Source organism: Peromyscus leucopus, chromosome 19 (genome assembly GCF_004664715.2).
Source record: "Peromyscus leucopus breed LL Stock chromosome 19, UCI_PerLeu_2.1, whole genome shotgun sequence".
Classification (NCBI taxonomy): domain Eukaryota; kingdom Metazoa; phylum Chordata; class Mammalia; order Rodentia; family Cricetidae; genus Peromyscus; species Peromyscus leucopus.
Window position 1 is genome coordinate 68032579 of NC_051079.1, and position 21762 is coordinate 68054340.

Sequence of the window (21762 nt, forward strand, 5' to 3'; positions counted from 1 at the left end):
TGGTTTTTCGAGACAGGGTTTCTCTTGTGTAGCTTTGCGCCTTTCCTGGGACTCACTTGGTAGCCCAGGCTGGCCTCGAACTCACAGAGATCCGCCTGCCTCTGCCTCCTGAGTGCTGGGATTAAAGGCGTGCGCCACCAACGCCCGGCACACCACAGCATTTCTAGGCAAGTCTGGCTCAAGGGGAGGGAACTCAACACCCCTGCTGCTGTGTTGGCAGCACCAAGAAGATCACCAACACATAAAACTAAGAGCTGTGGGGCTTCCAAGTATCCGTGTAGACACATTGTTAATGAATGAGAAAAGAAAAAAGGCAGCTTCCACGTCTTAGAAAGCAGTATTCCAGATAAGGGTTGCCTATAAAATGATGTCTACCAAGACATGCTCCAGAGTTCCCCTAAAGAACCCAGTGGCTGCTACTCTTCTTACCTCAGAGCTCACCATCAACTCTGGCACACTGTGGACCATGGAAACAGTTGCTGTAGAAAGTGGTACCTGCTGCTTTCCATTTTGATTCTGCAACCTGTGAATGTGGAAAGAGCACCTGGTTAACCGTGTGGAAGGCACATCTAACTGTGAGTGACATGCCTTCGCAGGTGGTCACCAACACTTCTATCCTAGCACACTTGTCTGCAGACGGCAAAGTGAATGCTGCCTTCTTTAAAAATAGGAAAAACACGAGAAACTGAGCTCTAGGTCACACCTGCAGTCAGATATGCCAGCCACATGCTCAGTGCAAGAGTCAATTCTCCATGTAAATCGACGGCAGTTACATGGAAACAAAAATAGTGACAGCCACCCCCACCTACACTGCTGAATGAACAGAGCTCAGAGACCGCTTGGTCAGCTACAAAGAGCATTAGAAAAACAGGTTCAGTGTCCAAAGCTGTGCTACATCCTGAATGGGGTTTTGTGTGTGTGTGTGTGTGTGTGTGTGTGTGTGTGTGTGTGTGTGTGTGTGGAGAGGGAGGGGGTGCTCCAGACGTAGAAGATGATTTGCAGTCCCAACTGTGAGGAAAGCATATGCCTTCCAGAAACACTGGAGAAGGGTACCCTGCATAATCTAGGGTGTCAGTCAGGCAGTGAAGGCTGAAAACAAAAAGGATTCTTTCCTTGGGAAACTGGCCAACTCTGAGCAGAAGCAGCGGGACCCTGTATGGTGCCTCACACACCCCTGCCCTCTGTCTCCCCAGGGTTCCCCACCTGAGAGCTAAAACTCTTGAGCCTCACCCCCCGTGTGTACTCACTGGGTCAGGTCCTGGCCACACTCGGCACACAGGCCCTTCATGACGACAGGATGGCTGCATCCTTCCAGTCTCACCAGAAGTGCTCTGCAGAAACAGAAGCCAACAGTAACAATGTATCACATGGTGGGAGAAAGGGCGTCTGAAAGGGAACAGGTCTTCGGGCTGGCTCCATCTGACTCTCAGATTACTCTAGCCAGGACAACCATCTACTGCCTAAGAAAGAAAGAAAGCTGCAGAGAGAGGTCTAGTCAGAAGAGGAGACGACACACAGATGGTCTCAATAACTATGTGCACACGATCTTCTCATGTTTCTAACAAGGAATGCATCAAAATCACGCTTTACCTACATTATTGTAAGCACATGTTGGTATAATTCAAAAATAAATTTCTGTTCCTTCCCACAGATGACTCCCAGACTAGACCAGTTCATATTCATCTGACATTTTTCTGAAAGAATTACTATAATATCCCTAGTTGGTTGTTTATTTCCTTTTAAAACAATATTTGACCATGTAGCCCATGCTGACCTTGAACTCTCCATCCTCTTGCCTCAGCTTCCCAAGTACTGGGCTATGCCACCATGCCCACTTTCTATTTTAAATAAACAGAAATTATTTTTCTTATTAGGTCCACACACACTACTGCCTCAGGGAGGGATTACTATAGACAAATCTCCAGACTGTAAAAGCAGAGGCTGCAACTCTGATAGATAACCCAGCAGAGAGAGATTCACACCTCTCTAATATGGTTCAGTCGGGTGCTTGTCAGGTCCATGCTTGTTTCTGGGACCTTTCCAATTATTTCCTAGTGGCATGAAATTAAAAGTCTCCAGAAGCAGGGTCACCTTCCAGAAACCAGAACTGGTCCTACCTACCCTGCTCTACACTCAAGGGCACTCTGCTTCTTGGTCTATTCTGTCCCCAGCAGAAGCTCTCATGGCCCAACCTATCTATTGTACTGTAAGTGAGAGCACTTGGCCCTCCCAGGGACCTGGCCAGGGAAGCCTATCCACTGCTCCCCTCACAGCACTCTGAAAGAGATGAAGGAAAGCAGGACAAAGGTTAGACCAAGTCTTGGCCATGTAGGAACAACAAAAGGACTTCCCTGGTACTTCACAGGAGGTAGAAGGCCAAGACCCAAGACACGCAGCTCCAGACACGCAGCTCACTGGACAAGGTTTCCGCATGCATCCTGACTTTCCTTGTGCATGAGGTTTGGAGCATGAGGTGTGGAAGAGGGACTGACTTGAGGGGCACATGCCCAAGGGTCTACATCACAGTCCCGTGGATACAGGAGAGTCTTTTCCCCTGGTGCTGTGGGATACCATAGGTAAGAAAAAGCAAAACAAAGGACCTTTGATTTAAGGCTCATATACCAAACCTGACTTAAAACAAATTACAACTAAACACAAAGCCCAGGGTCAGGTGCAGGATCTCTCTGAGTTTTTGGTCAGTGAGGCCCCAGAAGTTAACCACAGTCCTAACAAAGAGCTACTATCTAGCATGAACAATCCTCACAACTCAACAGTAAAATTGAATGGGGAACTTGATTATTGCAGCTCTAAAGTAAGTCTCCAAATCAGTAAGTAAAACTCTATTTTTCTCAACTTTATTCTTTCTCCAAGCAGCTAAGGTTCCCTGTATTTCCATACAAACATCAGGACCAGTTCAGCCTTTTCTGTAAGCACAGCTGCTAAACTCTGCTCGGGTAACAAGTAAGCATCTTCCCCATGGCCACAGGGGCTGCACAAAGAAGCATGTGACGTGGAACCCCCTCCCCACCCACCAGCAGTAGATCACAAGTCCTACCTTAGTAGTATTAATTCAGACACAGGGAAGTCTCTCGAGCCCTTAAGTACCCCTGCCCACCCACCCATGTGGAGTCAGCCTGGTTCTCTAGCTCCTGTGCCTGTCTGCAAACTATATGGTATTCTACATGGCAACACTGAGCCACCATCAAGGACAGGGGTAAAGTTAAAAAGGAAGTCTGCTGTGAAGACAGAGCTGGTAACAAAGCCAACCACCTTGGTGGGTGACCTGTCCAGTTTGGTCTTCCCTGGAGCATGGGCATCAAAGCCATGGGCAAAAATTCCTCTGGGAATAGGCTAGCTTCATAAACAGAAGAAACACGGCCATAATCTAAGCAGTGGGTTACACAACCTTGCTCTCAAAGACTTGACGAGAAGGGAAGCTCACAGCCCAGTTGCTGTGAGTTAAATAAAGACAGTAAGCACTGGAAGGAAGAATCCCACCAACACAGATGGTGGATTCTCATGCAAGCGGAAGAGTGCTGCTGTGGACCCTTGGCAAGTGAGGAGAGGGGCAGGGAAAACAAAAGCATGCACAGGAAGGCTGTGGAGGAAGAGTGCTGCTGTGGACCCTTGGCAAGCGAGGAGAGGGGCAGGGAACACAAAAGCATGCACAGGAAGGCTGTGAGGAAGAGTGGGAGCCCGGGAGGAGCAGCTCAGTCGGACCCTATACTTCAGGCACTAGGAAACTAACGGCCTCACCGTATGAGAAAATCATGTAGTGTTTTGTACTGGACTCAAAAGGCTTTGCCCATCTTATCCTGTACGGCAGCTTTTGCCCCGGGACCCACGACCATGTTTATAGACACTCTGGATATTACACATGTCACTGCTCAATTATTTCACAGGGCACAGAATAACTGTCTCAGAATGTCTCCGGGATCAGATTGGAAGGCACAGACATGAGACCAACGGCACACCAGAGTATATACTGTCTATGCTCATCCAGTTTACTGGTGCTCTCAGTGTCCTAGAGACATCACCCCTAATGAATCACTGCCAGCCAACATGCTAATCCACCTGGAGAGCTAATATGTGCGACAGCTTGCATCACCAAAACAACCTGGGACCATGCATAGGTTTCATCTATCTTTGCATCTCTTATAACATGCCTGGATTTCAAAAATCTCAGTGGGGAGGGGATATGGCTCATTGGTACAGCACCTGGCTGGCATACACACTAACCTGCATTTGATCTCCAAATTTGTAAAACAAACAACAAACAAACAAAAAATCAAACCAAACCTAAACCCCATCTGTTAAGTTTTGACCTGTGACCTTCCTTCTACCTATAATGGTTAAGAATACACAAATTGCATTCATTGAAAACATTAAAATAGTTACTAAATTCAAATTTGATCTCTCCAACTCCAAGTGACTCTAAGAATTCCTGTTCTTCGCAAATGGTGTCTTGAGGGTGTACCACAAAGCCAGACTTTCCTGATGCCTGTCACTTAGGCAGTAAGTGCTTCACTCCTTCCAAACTCATGTGGCTGACCATACAGGGCTTGCCAGCACCTCAGGAAGAAGTAAAATAACACAAGGTACAGAACACAAGTGTATGACCCAGCAAAGTGACCCACTAAATTTAAAGTCCATGCAATGCACCTTTGGAAGCTGCCATATGGTAAAAGAACGCTGGAGCCACAGTCACAGTGTAAGGAGGGGAAGTGAACACCTTATCAGCGGAGCATCTTTGGAAGATGTCACAGCCACAGTGTAAGGAGGGGGAAATGAACACCTTACCAACAGAGCATCTTTGGAAGATGCCACTGTTCCAGACAAATGTCTGCTGAAACACAGGCAAAACCCACATGGTATCTGCTGCCTGTGTCCGAACAGAGACAGGTACGATATGCACAATGATGGCCCAGACAGAACACAGCCGACACAAGCTTCAAAGAAACTCAGGTGTAGCCACACCTCCTTATTTTAGGGTCAAAGTTTGATGAGAATATACAGTTTTTATAGATGAATAAAACATTTATCATGACACTGAAACTCATGAGAAAGTCTCTTTCCATAACAGGAACCCACCAGATGCCACCATTACCCAGTGATCAACATTCAACCATACAAAGTGAGACAAACTAATATCTGAAAGGGTATCAGCGCTGTGCATCAGCAGAGCCACAGTGTAACTGAAGGACAGTCTATAAACAAGTCACCACTAATGCTAAGGGGAAGGAGGCACAGAAGCTGACTGTCACATGCAACTGGCAGAGTGGGACAGAGTTTGCGTCTACTCTAGAGGACATGATCAAGACGGAGAGCAGAGCAGGCTGCAGAGGACAAGACAGCACACCGCACAGACGCTGACTATACAGTGCTTACATAAGAGGACCTTGGGTTTGCAGAAAGTATTTAGGAGAATGTCATACCTCAGGACAACTCACCCTCCAACTTTTCAGAGAAAAGTGACTTGGGCAAGAAGAGAGAAAGAGAACGCAAACACAGTAACTGCCGACCCTCTAGAACCCCGAGTGACACTCATGCGAACGCTCTGCAACTTCTTCTGTAACTTCTAAGTCGGAAGCTCCGGCTGCACCCAAGCTTATCAACTCAAGGAGGAGAGTTACTTGCCTCACAGTTCCCTGGTTACTTGGCCCCATCAGGGCGACAGGGCATAGTGGAGTAGAGCTGCTCACCTCACGGTGGCTCTAAAGCAGAGCAATAAAGACAGGAAGGGCCAGTGGTAAGAGAGACTCATCAAAGGCACACCTCCAAGGACTCACTTCCTCCGATAGGTACCACTCCTCCTCCTCGCCCACTCAATACGGTGCTAACCCATTGAAGGCTAGCACCTTCATGACCCAAACCCCACCAGTTGGGTGACCAAGCCTTCAATCCTTTATGGTGGGGGATAATTCATATCAAAACAATAGCTAAAACAAAAAATATCACAATAGCACAAGGGGGGCGGGGCAAAAAGATTTTAAAAAGGCTGAAAGACCACACTTCCTGTTCTATAACCGTTTGGTGGGGTGGAGGTGCCACATGGGGAACACACTCATCTGCCAACCTGCAGCCGGAGTTGGGCTGGGGCCGAGGAGACACAGGGTCAGGACAAAGCCTGGAACAACCAGATAGGCCAGGCTCTGGCAGCAGTATAAAAAACAGTCTAAGACATTTGGAGAAGGACACTTCCCAAAACCATCTACGGAATCTACTGAAGGTCAGCTAAGATTCAAGAGATTGCTACTGACTTCTGACGACACAAAGACACAACCTCTGTGGTCCAGAGCTGCTAGTCTCAAAAGTATGGAAGCTGCACACACGTGTACTCACCCTATTACCTCTGTTGGAAAACAGACCTCCAAGGATGGATGTACCAGCCAAAGCTGTCTCAGAATTTCATTGGCCAAGGGTTTAAATGCTTGTAGCTGTACAAAGCCATTGATGCTCGTCAAGCTCCAAAGCTGCAGGGTGCACCTGCCGACCTACAGGCGCAAGACTTACATTCCTACCAGTTAACACTCTTCCTGAGACAATGGATGTACATCACTTGTTATGTTTGACAATGACATCAGTATTTATGCATAATTTTAAAAATATGGAATTGACTTCTCTATTCCTCCACATCAATATGAGGATTTCATTTGATGTTTTTCAAAAAAAGATTTACTTAATGTGTATGGAGATTTTGCTTGCATGTATGTTTGTGTACTACATATGTGCCTGGTGCTGGCAGAAGCCAGAGAGGGTGTCAGATTCCCTAGAACTGGAGTCACAGATGGTTGTGAGCTACTGTGTGGGTGCTGGAAATGAAACCCAGATCCTCTGAGGAGCAGTCCGTGCTCTTAACCTCTGAACCCTGTCGTTTAATCTCCTCTAAAATGAAATGAAGAAGATACAAGGCTAGCAATACATTTTACAACACACATACAGTTCTAGAGCCAATGTGCTGTTCCTAAGTAGACACACTTCAAAGCCCACCTATCTCAGAGGCCTCTGTTAAATGATTATGTCAAGCTACTTAAAAGCCTGCACAGGAACCAAAAACGCCTGAAGAGTTCCTTCAAAACCAGGAATACAACACAATATAACACAGCTCCATCTGAAGTACAGATCATCTGTATTCAACAGGTTCAGTTAAAAGAACAATTTCCCTAGCTTCAGAATGTTCAAGAATGTCTTCTGAGTAACTATTTAGATAGAGCAGACGCCAACAGGGAGAGTCATGAGTACTAGCCAAAGAGTATTCATTCATAAAAATCCTGGGTATGGAAGTGTAAAAGAAATCTTATTCCCAAAGCCAGACTGTGTAGACAATGGCTTCCGTGGCACCTGGGATGTGCTGTGATTTTGGGCACCTCTCCTCATCTAACTTTCCCACACTGAAATAGGGAGCTAATCCTAGGAGCAACCCTGAGTCATTTTATTTTAGGCTTTCTAAGATCTTTTTCATTGTCCAGGCAGCTAGAATAACTCCTGATTTTAGCCAGGGCTGGCTAGGCAAATGCTCGTCTCCCAGCAACCCACAGGCACTGTCCCCAAATGCAATCTACAGTCTCTGCCTCTACTGGTTTGTAGTTTTTTGTTTTGTTTTATGGATATATATTTTTAAAATTTATCTCTTTAATTTTTTTGAGATTGTAATATATCATTTCTCCCTTCCAAACCCTCCCAGGTATCCTTCCTTGCTTTTTCAGCAACTGTTTTATGTATATGTTATATATATATATATAATTACATAAGTATAAATGGCTTAGTATGCATGTTACTTGTATGTATGTTTCCAGGGCTGACCATTTGGTAGTAGGGAAGACCATTGCTCCCATTGTCAGCATTCTTTAGTTGCCTGTACCTCTTTGTGTAGAGTTGAGGACTGCACCAGCCACGTTAGTATGTTTATTGTTGTCCGTGTTCAGTTCATATTTAGGCAGTCGTGTTGGTAAGACTTTATGGGTGTAGTTTCTGACCTCACTAGGAGGTACAAGCTGAGAGCAAACTCCTGCTCTTACAATCCTCCCATACCCTATTCCACAATGATTCCTGAGCCTTAGGTACTAGAGTCGTGTTGTAGATGTATCTATTGGGACTGGACTCCACAATTCTGCATTTTGTTTGATTGTGGTTTTTCTGTAATGGTTTCACTCTCCTGCAAAGTGAAGTCTCCTTGATGCAGGGTTCTTATCACCTCTCTCCATCCCACTCCTCCAGTGAGTGCATGCTCAAACCTCTGTGGGAACTTGAAAAAGTCCTGCAGCCTTTAATCCCAGCACTTGGGAGGCAGAGGCAGGCTGATCTCTGTAAGTTCCAGGCCAGCCTGGTCTACAGAGCAAGTTCTAGGGCAGCCAAGGCTACACAGAGAAACCCTGTCTAGAAAAAACAAAAACAAGCAAACAAGTGCCACAGAGGGTCAGAGCACTATGGCGAACCAATTCAGAGGTTTCTGACAGATGGTGAATGACCAGTGTTTTCAACCATAGTAACTGTAACCCATGTAAACATTACAAAAAGGCAAACCGATATGAAGTATCACTCTTCCTATAAACTGCTACAGAGTATCTATCATTCTCCCTGTTTTCTTCTGAGCTGGGGCACCATGATAAGGTCTAGGGAGCGTACTAGGCGGCCAGTCACTGATAACGCCTACACATGGCAGATGACCAGTGTGCCACTGTGCACCTTCCGCTTCCTCCCTTCCCCTGCTCGGCAGAGCGCCTTCTTTCATCCGAGAGGATGAAGTGCTATGGAAACAGTCCTAGCACAGCGCAAGATGACAGCCTAGTGATTATTTCAACTTCAACCAGATACAGTTCTTTGGGAACAAACTCAGATGCGGCATGACTGGATGTTGCTAGTGACCAAAACAACAGTGACAACCACAACCACAGGGTCTCATCTCTGTCAGTCTTTATTAAGTACACAAGTCACCTCTCCGTCTCAGCAAAAACAAGCTGGTGTCAAACAACCTGCCAATGAGGGCTGCTGTCACCAAGTGCACACATCTGGGGGCAGCTGTGCCACAGCACCCAGACTGTGGGTGATCTTCCTTCGTTCTTCAAAAGTATGGTGTCAGCCAACCCTGGGAGAAATCAGGACAGTAATGGGCAGGAAAACCACAAAGACATCAGGCTTAGAACCTCTTCATGCTGCCTACAAGGGCTTAAGAGTGGCCTGACCTCAGAAGAGACACCAATGAGGGACCAGTGCAGGTCATCGCTAGAGCCACAGGTTCCACTGGTGTGGGGAGATTCAAGTAGGGGGGAGAAAAGTCCATGAACAGATGCTTCCTCTGCTAACAGGCAAGCTGAAGGTGGGCAAGAGTATCCTCAAAACAGTTCTAAATTCACCAATCCTAAGTTTATAGAAGTGTGTATGTGGGGGCGGCTCTAAGGACCACCATCCAATAATCACCCTACAAAGATTAAGTGTAAATGTCAGTAAATGCTAGTTGTCCCATGTGACTTTTAGAATATGTAGTCAGACTCAGTGGTGCATATCTGTAATCCCAGCACTGAGAAAGAAATGGATGGTATTGCTGGAAGACCAGAACTTGAGGTCATGAGCAAATTTCCAGTAATGCTCTGATAAACCCATTATAAAGTAGTCTCAAGTGTGATTCTGAAATGTGCTCAGAAAGAAGTAAGCATCTAGCTAGGGCTATCAGGCATGGCTGCTTCTTCCTGGCCGGCCCCCTCTTCCAGGGTCCCCACCTGGGGTGAAGCAGTGCTGTGATGAACTGCTGCTGGATGAGGCTGCACCAAAACCACACACGGAAATCCTTCTAAAAACAGAGAGAGGGCTTTGTCTCAGGGTACCTGGTGTGAGCCAGACAGCCCTTTGCTGACCAAGGTCTAAGAGTCATGGCAAGTATCGTTCAATACCAGCATCAAATGATATCTACTATTCTCTGTTTTCTCAAACAGGGAAATGCACATGCCCTTTAGAAAGACTTTCTAATACGTGAATCCCACCTTCAAAGATCTAGAGACCAGAAGTGCTGCAGTTTTGGGGGGGCCATTTGGAGTTTGTATGTTTGCATAGGCCTTACATACTGAGCATTGGAAAACTCAAAAGCAAATATGCCCCAGTTTTGGATCTTGGAATATTTTAGACTTTGGATTATAGAATTAAGGATACTCAACCTGTACAAGTAAACTGTGTGACGAAGACCCACTTGGCTGAAATTTGTGTGCTACAATAGCCTGTACAGACTCTAAATGGAGAGCTCTGTTGACTGCTACCCACAGCATCCTGTGCACAGATTCTCAGTGGATGCTGCTTCTGCCAGGCTGATGCCTTAGGAAGACAATTCTCTACTGAGTGGTCTTTGTACAAAGTGACTTAATCCACAAAAGTACGACAGACATTTGGGGGGAGGCCTAACTGGTGTCCCCAAGAGCAGTAGCTCCCAAAGTACTGCACATCTATCAGCCCCTGCTCCATGCCCAACACCCATGAATTCAACTGGGAACGGCAACCCACAGCCATGAATTTATTCCAAAGAAACTTTTAGGATTGATACAGGGAATGAAAGAGAGCTTTACACTAAGGCTTTGTTAACTGCTTCTTCCTGGTCCTTTCACACTGGTCACCCAGGTACATGCAGGCATACAGGAATACTATGGGAAAAATACTGTGGGAAATACTGTCTCACTGCAATACTCCCCAGAATGCTGACAAAATGTTGTCCACAAATGCACATATAGGAATAGGGAAGGAAACATTTTATTTATTTATTTATTTATTTATTTATTTATTTATTTATTTATTTAATTTTGGTTTTTCAAGACAGGGTTTCTCTGTGTAGCTTTGCGCCTTTCCTGGAACTCACTTGGTAGCCCAGGCTGGCCTCGAACTCACAGAGATCCACCTGGCTCTGCCTCCTGAGTGCTGGGATTGAAGGCGTGCGCCACCACCGCCCGGCGGAAGGAAACATTTTAAATCAAAGTAATGTTGCTAGTGATTTTCCCAGAAGTAGGAATTCACCTGACATCACTTAACTGGTGGTACAGGTGCCACGAGTGATCCAGGATTCCAAGAATCATTTCAAGGACACTTAGATGCTTCATCTGAAAAGGGACATAACTCATCAGTTTCAGAGTCCTGCTTCAAGCCACTGCTCTAAGCACCAAGATCTCAAACATCAAAGAGAAGAAGCAAATATCAGCTGGGAATTCATTACAGTAGCCCTCCGCTCGTTCCTTGGGTCAATGAACCTGGTAGGTTTGATTCACCAGACTGGTGGATTTGAGTCTGAGTATGTATACTAGCTAGTTATAGGACAATGATGGCACCTGTTTGGGCCTCAGTGATCCTGTCAGAGAAGACCAGAAGGAAATGAGACATTCATTGTGGGCACTTTCTACCAATCAACTGAAAAGCAGGTTATCACCACAGGAGAAACTGCCAGTGAGGGCCCAGGTGAAGCTAACAAAGCAGCTTCTCTGATGTAAGAACCATTCCTACCAAACCCACAGCCCTGTCCTTCCAGAAGAAGCCAAGCAGACAGCTCCCTCAGGGGGTCAGCCCCAAAGAACCATGTCTTCCCCGTGGCTGTGCAACCCCACCCTCCAGCATCCAGCCGGCAGGAGTAAGGGCAAGGTCCACAGGCCAAGAGCCCAGGCAACATCTGCAACCATGCACTAGGGGGAGTGACCAGGAAGACAGCCAGGCAGGGTTCTCTGTCTGTGACAAGACCAATGGAAAATGGGAATTTTCCTTATGGAGAATGGTGGGCAGCAAATACTCAACAAAGGCAGGATTGTTACCAAAGAGGTGAGCACAGGACACCAGAATAGGAGCCAAAAGAATGTTTTCAGAGGGAAGCGCCCAGCCCAACCCACTGTAGGTAGGAACAGTCACCTCTCCCAGTAGTTTCTGTTCCTTACAATCAAAACAATCACAGCCATGTGACACACACGCCCACGTGTTAACTGAGGTTCAACACACAACACTGGCAAAATCAGACATAAAGCCAGACAGTGGCAGATCAAACCAATTCAAGATCCTGTAGAATCAGGACACAAGTATGACAGCTAGAATCCACACATAACTTGAGGACCAAGTACCCAGCGCCCGATGCAGCCTGGGTTCTGTCTACCCATTTCGCGGCTATGATGCAGAACCATCAGGTTTTATAACCGCGTTTCACAAAGTTTTATAAGCGTTTAAAGAAGCACACACGCCCCACAGCTTCTATTTCAATAACGAGCCTGGAACCTGCCTGAGTAGTCCTGCGGCCACAGCCACCCAAGTTGCCTTCACTCACAAAGGTGGAGTCTACCAATTATAGAAGAGGGACAGATGCAAAACATTTCCCAAAGGGGTAACTTTGGGTCACCGAGAACTTTTCAAACTCCAAGTATCTCGGGTTTGATTAGATCACAAACGGCGCCCATTCTTTCTATATACTCCCACCCCGCAGCACCTTCGGGCCGCCCTGCACGCCCGAACGCAGCTGTAGCCCAGGGACCCCCGACACCCCTGGGAACCGGGTCCCCGCATACTCACCCAGGGTCTACCACCTGGCCGGGCTGCGCACACAGTTCACGGACCACGCCGGCGCGCTCCGACCTGAGCCTGCGCTCGGCCCGCGCGGATTTCACGCAGCCCCCAGAGGTGGTGCGAGCAGGGGCTGTGCCTGCGGGCTCCGCGGAAGCAGCGGCCTCGCACACTGCCAGCACCGAGCCGATGCGCACAGCCGCGCCGGCCGCCACCTTCCACTCGAGCAGGCGCAGCGGCGTGGGGCCCGGGCAGCGCACCTCTGCCCCGGCCGCCGCCGGAGCGCCCTCGGTGGGAACGCCGGCCGCGGGCGGCGCTTCCATCGCGACCCAGCGAGCGGCAAGGACGGTCGGAACAACGGAGGCGAGAAAGGAAAACACAGGCGCTCAGGGCGCGGCGCCCACCGCGGGCGGCGGCGACGCTGCGGTTCCCGCTCCGACACCGGCTTCACCCGCCGCCGCTCGCTGCGCACTCACTTCCGGGAGGCGTGCTGCGTCACGAGGGCGGGGCCGGCGACGTGCAGCCGCGTGACGGCGTGCTCTCGGGCCGCGGATAAACAGTCGGCCCACGCGAAGCCGGGAGGCGCTGGTTCGCGTCCGCCGGGCGCTGGTCCGCGGTATTGAGACTTCAGACAGGCCACGCGGGTCGCTGTCACAAGACTTCTGTCACACGCTGCACGTCCTGACGCATCGGGACTACGGGTCCCGGCATGCAGCGCGGGTCTTGCGCCAACTCCCGTCGTACACTGCGGGTTCCGACTACGGGAGACTTTATTGCTAGCATTCAGCGGGGACGGCTGTGCTTGATAGTACGCTGTAGTCCTGGTGTCGAGAGAAAACTACCGGCCCCAGCATGCAACGCGAACCTGTTGCCCCCCCCCCACCAACACTCCCGTCGTGCTCTGCGAGGTTTGCGGTGGAGAAACTCCGGGTTCTTTGAAGCAGTGCTGCCCGTACATTTCGGGACCGGCAGTCTACTTCTAGCCGACTCCTCCGGTCGTGCACTGTGAATCCTGCAGTAGCGAGACTTGAGTTCTTGCTGCTGGCTCAGTGGCGGCGGACCTGGACTCACCGGTTCTGCCCTAGCCTGGTGCGCGGTGGAGGAGCGTACGCAGTGGCCGCTAGCAGCTGGCGCTCTTTTCAGAGTGGCGTTCCCAGCGTGGGGCTGCGGTTGGTTGAGGGGATCCACTTCGCCTGCTCGCTCCTCCAGGGCTGCCGCGTGCTCATTACTCATCAGGCCTACAAGTGGGAGCCGGGAGGATCTCTATGTCACAGTTTCTGAATCCTACCAAATACCATTCTCAAAGCTTGAGTGGGTGTCCCGGGCTGTGAGCACTCTTGTCCCAAAGATGCCTACACTTGTTACTGCATCTTATGCAAACAGGCCACAGGCCTTTGTTTCTATGGGCTGTGTTCCAACGAATTGCCTAAAGTGCAGCGAATAGCGTCCGGGGAGTCTGGTTTTTCTAAAACCAAGAGAATTAAAAAATACTGTTCAAAACTGTTTGCTTTAATTGAATGGGTTTTCAAGGGATGGCAATTCATTGATAGGTCCTCTACCGACATTTTACACTGAAGATATAAATTAGAGTTATTTGGGAAGAGAGGTGTAGCAGGAATCTTAAAGGGTCGTATTAATAAAATCAAACCTGAGGCCAGTTATTGGGGTAAATGCTGGTAGATCAGATGCAGAACAAGCCACAGCTAACCTCACCTGGCCAACTTCTCAGCTGATCTTGTTTCCTCAGACTGGAAGCCTCTCTGTCCTCATCCAGAATGAATCTCAGCTGAACTGTATAGCTCAAAGCCTAAAAGCTTAACCAGCCAAATGCTTAACCAGGCCAAATGCTTCTAGTTTCTGGTCCTCACGCCTTATATATTTTTCTGCTTTCTGCCTCACTCCCTGGATTAAAGGCTCGCTTTCTGGGATTAAAGGCATGAGTAACCATGCTTGGCTGTATCCTTGAACACATGGATTTCTGCCTCTGGAATGCTAGGATTCAAGGCGTGTGCTACCACTGCGTATCATCTATGTTTACTATTGTGGCTGTTCTGTCTCTGACCCCAGATAAGTTTATTAGGGTGCACAATATTTTGGGGAACACAATAACACCTCAGAGGGGTTCTTCAACTGAGAAATTTTCCTAATTGGTGATCGATGTGGAAGGACCCAGCCCATTGTGGGTGGTGTCCCTCCATGGACAGGCAGTCCTGGAGTGTATAAGAAAACTTGCTGAGAAAGCAATGGGGAGTAAGTCAGTAAGCAGCACCCCTCCAAGGTCTCTGCATCAGTTCCTGCCCTGATTGAGTTCTTACCTGGACCTTCCTTTGATGATAGTGTACTGGCTAGTTTTGTGTCAACTTGACACTAGAGTCATCAGAGGAGGAAGCCTCAATTGAGAAAACACCTCCATAATTGGGCATTAGGCAGGTCTATAGGGCATTTTCAGAATTAATGATTAATGTGGATGGGCTCAGCTCATTGTTGATGGGGCCATCTCTGGGCTGGTGGTTCTGGGTTCTGTAAGAAAGCAGGCTAAGCAAGCCAGTAAGCAAACTCCTCCATGGCCTGTTGGGGACAGTTCCTGTCTCCAAGCTCCTGCCCTGTTTGAGTTCCTGCCTGACTCCCTTCAATGATGAACTTTGAAGTGGAAGTGCAAGCCAAATAAACTCTTTTCCTCCCGATCTTGCTTGTTTTTTTTTTTTATCATAACAATAGTAAGCCTAACTAAGACAGACAATGATGTGGAAGTCTAAGCAAAATAGATACAATGTTTCCTCATAGCTTTAGCATCTCTAAGACACCAGGTAAGGACTGCAGTGTGCAGAAACAAAAGGTTCTCCAAGTTACTTTTTACTAGTCTAGCAGGAAATGTATAAGGAAACAAATTGAAATAGTGTAACCAGATTATGAGACTTGAGAGGTGTGTGTGTTGTTGGGGGGGTGAGGTGGGTGGGAATGTGACTTCTGTCTTATAGCCCAAATTCACCATACAGTTACTTTGTACAAATTTGAGACCAATCATGAGCATCAGACAGAGTGTAACAATTGTTACTCATTAGAAAGAAAGGTAACTGGTTTGCCGAAGGTGAGGCCATAGCCAGGAAAGTTTATCCTACACTACAACCCTCTAACCTAAAATCTTAGGGATAGATGGGTTTTCGAGTCCATAATTTTTCAGATTTTAAGAAATAGGTGGTGTGCATGTATCATCTGCAAGTAGAGACAGCATCTTCATGAAATATTACAGAAAAAAATGTAAGGAAATGAAAACTATATGTCAAATTATGTCAGATTCTGCCATCAAGTAAGTTACACTAAAGTTACTGTGTTTTAAACTGTATTTGGGGTCTATAGAGAAAGACATGAATACTACTAATGGAAAAAAGAAATAAAAGGACATCACTGCTCCTAGGTATGGTGGAGGAGGTTTATTGTAGATATGAGGGAAAGCATAGCCAGAGACATCTGGAAGGGGTCCAGACTGAACGCGACCACCCGACTGAACTAGGCCATATGAGGAGAGAGGGAGGGGCTAGGAAGAAGGAGGGAACCAGGAGCAGCAGCCAAGAGGGCAAGAGGCCAAGAAAAAGGACCAGTATAGCCAAAACGGCCGAGTGCTATAGAGAAGGGCAGCTGGGGGCTGGGAATGCCAGCCAGGAGGACCTTGTAACAGGTGGGGACTGAGGGATGCTGGAAGGACCTGGCAGCCAGTGGCAGTTTTGACATGCTAATCAGCACTTCAGCCATTTGTCCTGAGTTTGAGACCTCACATACTATGTATGTGATGAATTAATCTCTTTGCCCCATGTCTCTAGAATCCCAGACTGATTTACTTTACCTAGACTGTTTTTCAAGAGCTGGAGCATTACCTCATCTGTTTTCCTGGCTGAGATATGGTTCGTTCAGACTCTGTTTTCTGATGAACAGATATGGGTCAATGCTAGTGAGGTCAAAACTAAGAGGCAGTTAAGAGGTCTGCCAGGGCAAGAACAACACCCAGAGTTCTCAGGCTCGCAGACTTTTGTCTGCATGATTGTGTGCCTGTGCTAAAGTTTGTTTCATGCACAAACTTGTGGCTTCCAGAAAAGCTTCAAGTACGCATCTTTATAAGGTAGAGGGGGAATCATCTTGAACTAGGTTGAACACAGATCTAAAAACCACAAAATTTCTAGAACAGGAAGAGCTTCGTGACATGGGAGTTAGCACTGATTTCTTGATACGACACAGATCCACGGGCAACGAAAGTAAAAATAGACAAACAAAATGACATGCTTGAAAAATGTCTGTTCTCAGAGGACACAACAATGAAAATATAGCTTGAAAAAATGAGAAAATATTTGAAAGGTGTATATGTATGTGATTAGGGGCTAGTATCCAGAATATGCAAAGAATTTCTGCAACTCAAAGGCAATCAAACAACCTAATTTAAAAATGGGCAGGTAGGCTTGCTCTCCAGAACTGGGTACAAAAGAGGCAGAGTAGACATTTTCTTAAAGGTAAGGTATATTTTAAAAATGACCAAAAATCACATGGACTGGGGATGTAGCTGCGTTGTAGACGTCTTAACTAGGATGTTTAAAGGCCTTGCCTTTGATTCCAGCACCACAGAGGGAAGAAAGAAAAAGACTCATTATTTTCCAGGCCTGGTGGCACATCCCTTAATCCAAGTGGATGCAGAATGATTACAAGTTCAAGGCCAGATAGACACATAGAGCCTGTCTCAAAAACAAACAAAAACAAAAACAAAACAAGATAATAATAATAAATGGAAAGATGCTCACAATTACTAATAATGTCACAGGAAGTTGTCCTGACTGAGTGTTACAGGTTCTTGGAATCTTATTCAAAAGCACACACAAATAGGAAAGCAGCAAGAAGCTTTATTCAAAGGCAAAACAAAGGAGCAGAGCAGATGCACCGTAAGGGAACGGTGGGCTACTTAGACTAGAGTGAGCGCTCAAGAATACCGGGCCACTGCTTGGACCTTTCTGTTATAGAGTCTAAAGGGGGAGTTGGTTGCTAGAGGTAGAGCACAGGTGGTTCTCTGTTTGACTGACAGACTCAGATTGTGGAGGTCTCTGTACACTGTGCATCCCTTCTTGTGACACAGCTGACTCTAATCAAATGAATGCTTAGTAGGGCTAGGGAGATGGCTCACTAGGTAAGAGCACTTAGTATGCATACATAAGGACTTGAATTCACATCCCCAGCATCCAAATTAATGCCTAGTTGTGCCTAGGCATAAGAGAGTAAGTAAAAGATTTTCCCCCCAAAATTTCATTTTGAATATATAGTTTGCCTTACACAGACCCCAAACCAGTCTAGGCTGGATTAGCCACTACCCTTAGTTTCAAATTGAGGGAGTGTGGTGGTTCTGGCTTTAGAGTCATGAAGAGTGAAGGAGAAAGGCAGTTGTAGCCAGAAGTTTCTCCAGTCCTGCCAGGTCCTGAGGTCTAGACAAATCTCTCCCACCTATGGTCCCACAGCCACTTATAAAATAATTACACAGGGCTTATATTAATTACAAACTGTATGGCCTCTGGCTTCAGCTTCTTGCTAGCTAGTTCTTTCCTCTTGAATTAACCCATTCCTATTAATCTATATGTTGCCATGTGGCCGTGGTGTTACCGGTCTGCTGGCATCTTGTAGCTCCTTTGGAAGCAGGCTTGCGTCTCCTTCACTCTGCCCTTCTCTCTCTGTCTCTTTTGGATTTTCCCACCTGACTCCATCCTGCCCTGCCATAGGCCAATGCAGCTGTACTTATTATCCAATGGTAGACACACATATTCACAGCATACAGAAAGACATCCCACAGCAGGGGGTTGTAGAATCTTCCTTTGCAGTTAAGGAAAGCTGAGGCCAGGCATGTGGCTGAGGAGGCCCTGCTTAGAGACCCTGAGAGGTGTTTGAATGAAGCTGTGAAAGTGAAGACTGAATTATGTTGGAGACCCCAAGGTGTTGGAAATGCCATCACCATGGGATGTCTGCCAAGGAGAGCTGCACATAAGGAATGGAACCAGCCCAAGAGAAGTGTTGCAGTCAGCAGAGCTGGAAGGATGGAGCCATCTAGGTCCTCTGACATGAAGCATAGGAGTTACAGGGTTTGGATTCTGCCCTGTTGGGTTTCAGTCTTTCTTTGGTCCAGTATTTCCTCACTATGCCCCAATATCTCCATTTTGGAATGGTAATATATATTCTGTGCCTTGAACAGTGAATGTATGTAATTTGCTTTTTGATTTTGCAGGGTGTTACCGCTAAGAATTGCCTTGTATCTCAGAAGAAACTTTGGACTTTTAGACAGTCTTGAGACTGAAAGATGATAGAGACTTTGGGGACCAAATGAATTTTGTATTACAATATGGCCACAAGCCTATGGGGGGCCAGGGAATAGAATGTAGGAGCTTGAATGAGAATGGCCCCAGAGGCTCATATATTTGAATACTTGGTCCAAAGTTGATGGAACTATTTGGGAAGGATTAGGAGGTGTGGCCTTGTTGGGGGAGGTGTGTCATTGGAGATAAGCTTTGAGGTTTCAAAAGCCAGCACCATTTCCCAGTGAATTTCATCTTTCTCTTTGCCTGATGATTGTTGTCTCAACATGTAAGTTCTCAGCTTCTGCTCCAGCACCATGCTTGTCTGCCTTCTGCCATGCTCCCCCATGATGGCCATGGACTCACCCTCAGAAACTATGAGCCCAATAACCTCTTTCTTCTGTAAGTTGCCTTGCTCATGGTGTCTCTTCATAGCAATAGAAAAACAAATAAGAAAGAGAGTTATTTGTAAATGGACATTTCCTGTCCCACTTGCCTATTCCCAAATAACCACTCTGAGGCTTATATTAATTGTACATACTCAAAAATAGCTCAGGCTCATTACTAACTGGCCCTTACATTTGAAGTTAACCAATATTCCTTATTATGCTCTGCCATGTGACGGTACCTTTATTAGCATGGCACACCCATCTCCTGCTCCCTCTGCATCTGGCTGGCGACTCCTGACTCTGACCTTCTCCTTCCCATCATCTTTAGTTTGGTCGCCCTGCCTATACTTCCTGCCTGGCTACTGGCCAATCAGTGTTTTTTATTAAACCAATCCAAGTGACAAATCTTTACAGTGTACAAGAGGATTTTTTCCACAGTAGTTATTAAAGGTGGCGAGAGAGCTATGGGTCAGAATGCATATTAGTTATTTTTTGTTTCCATGATAAAAATACCATGACCCAAAGCGTTTTATGGAAGGAAGAGTTTATCTTGTCTTGCAGTTACAAAGACTCCATAATGGTAGGAAAGGTATAGCAGCAGGTATCCAGAGCAAGAAACTGGGAGAACATGTCTTTGACCTCAGATGGGAAGCAGAGAATGAGCTGGAAATGAGGGAACTTTGAAAGCCGGCCTGCAGTGGCATGTATCCTCCAGCAAGACTCCACATCCTAAGGGTTCCATAATGTCTCCAAACAGCACCAACAATCAGAAACCAAGTGTTCAAATATCTGAGCCTATGGGGTACATTTCTCATTCAAGACACCACAGACTGTCCCAATTGCTTTTGCTTGGAGAGGAGTGTACATGCAGCTCAATGAAGGAGAATTCTTAGGTTTCTAAGTGTATTGTTAAGAAAGGTTGCGCATGTGTGTGTGTGTGTGTGTGTGTGTGTGTGTGTGTGTGTGTGTGTAGCTCAAGCCAAATAGGGTCTTAGGTGGCTAATTTTTCTCTATACTTGCTAGCCTCAATTAGAGGAATGTAAACTAATACTTTATTGGAATATCATCTCATACCCATTAGGATGGCCACCGTAAAAACAAATCAGTGTTGGCAAAAATATGATAAATTAAAAGCCTGTTCTACTGTTAGCAGATGTATAAAATGTTATCACTATGGGATTGCTGTGTACCCCAACAGTCCCAGAAAAGGGTCAGAGAGGGTATTTATCCAAGCAAATTAGAGTCACTATCTAGAAGAGACATTTCTATGTCTAGGTTCATAGAAGCATTATCCATAATAGCCAAACAGAAGCAACCAAAGAGCCCACGGTTGCGTGGATGACAAACAAAAGCTGGCAATATAGTCTATGGGATGCTATTCAGCCTTAAAAATAATGAAGATCTGGCTCATACTATAATGCGGTGAATGTTAAAGATGTATTAAAAGAAATAAACCACTCACAAAAGAGCACATACTGCATAAATCCTCCTAAGATGTACCTAAAGTAATAAACTTTTAAAGAAAAAGTTGACCAGTTAATGGTTGCTAGAAGGGAAGCAGACATGGTATAGTAGATACAGAGTTCTGGAAATCCATGGTATAGTAGATACAGAGTTCTGGAAATCCATGGTACCTCAATAAGCAGGTTTATGTACTATAGTGTTCGGTAATTTACCAGGTGTATGGTAGGTTCTATGTGGATTTTTTTTTTTATAACCACAACTAAATTTTTAAAAAGGAAAAGTTGGGGACTGTTTAGAAAACCACTTAGCATGGTTTTAGTTAATTTTGGCATAGTAAAATAGATATTGCCAGATTTTTTTCTCGCGGTGCTGGGAATTGAAACTAGGGCTTTGTGCATGCTAAGTGAGTACTCTACCATTGAGATATAGCCCCTAAAATTAGTAATAAGTTTTGTGAATCACATACTCCAATAATGCAATTGTTCTTATTTCATAATGTAAACTAGAATTGCTTGAAAGTATGGAAATAGATAAGGGGTCTACGGCCATACCACCCTGAACACGCCCGATCTCGTCTGATCTCGGAAGCTAAGCAGGGTCGGGCCTGGTTAGTACTTGGATGGGAAATAGATAAAGGGAATTAATTACATAGAATAAAGAAAGCCTGATTTCATTTAGATCCTTGATCATTTCTCAGTTCACAAAAATACAAGTAAGACAGTGAATGCCACTTTCCACTATACTGGATTACTTTCCTTCTTTCTTAAATTTCTTTTCATTTGTTTCTTTCCCCCAAATAACAAATGGCCTTAGATTTTAGTCACAACATGTGGAGACTAATCTTAATTGCCAACTTGATGAGATCTGGTGTCAGCCAAGAGGGCACGTCTGGGAAAGATTAACTGAAGGAGACCCTCCCCCAGAGTGGGTGGCACCTTCCTGTAGATGGCCTAACTATAAAGGGTCTGAGGCAAAAGAAGCCGTCTTCTTGTCTGCCTGACTTTGCTTCTTGATGGTGAGTGTGTCTGTGCTGCTGCTGTGGCCACACTTCACTGACATCAGATTCCAGCATTTTTGACCTTCAGTCT

General features: G+C 46.2%; 1 protein-coding gene across 3 annotated transcripts in view; it reads right to left on the minus strand.

Moving 5' to 3' along the window:
• Positions 1–12984, minus strand: part of Ctdp1 (CTD phosphatase subunit 1) — a 64590-nt gene extending 51606 nt beyond the window's left edge. For 2 of the 3 annotated variants that reach the window (XM_028872008.2, XM_028872010.2), the window contains exons 1-3: positions 12517–12984; positions 1248–1331; positions 430–523 (exon numbers count right to left, since the gene is read on the minus strand). In XM_028872008.2, the coding sequence (XP_028727841.1) occupies positions 430–523; positions 1248–1331; positions 12517–12830 (492 nt within the window). In that variant the 5' untranslated portion in view covers positions 12831–12984. The remainder of the gene's footprint in view (positions 1–429; positions 524–1247; positions 1332–12516) is intronic. The other variant, XM_028872007.1, reaches the window with a different exon arrangement.
• Positions 12985–21762: the final 8778 nt, after the last annotated feature.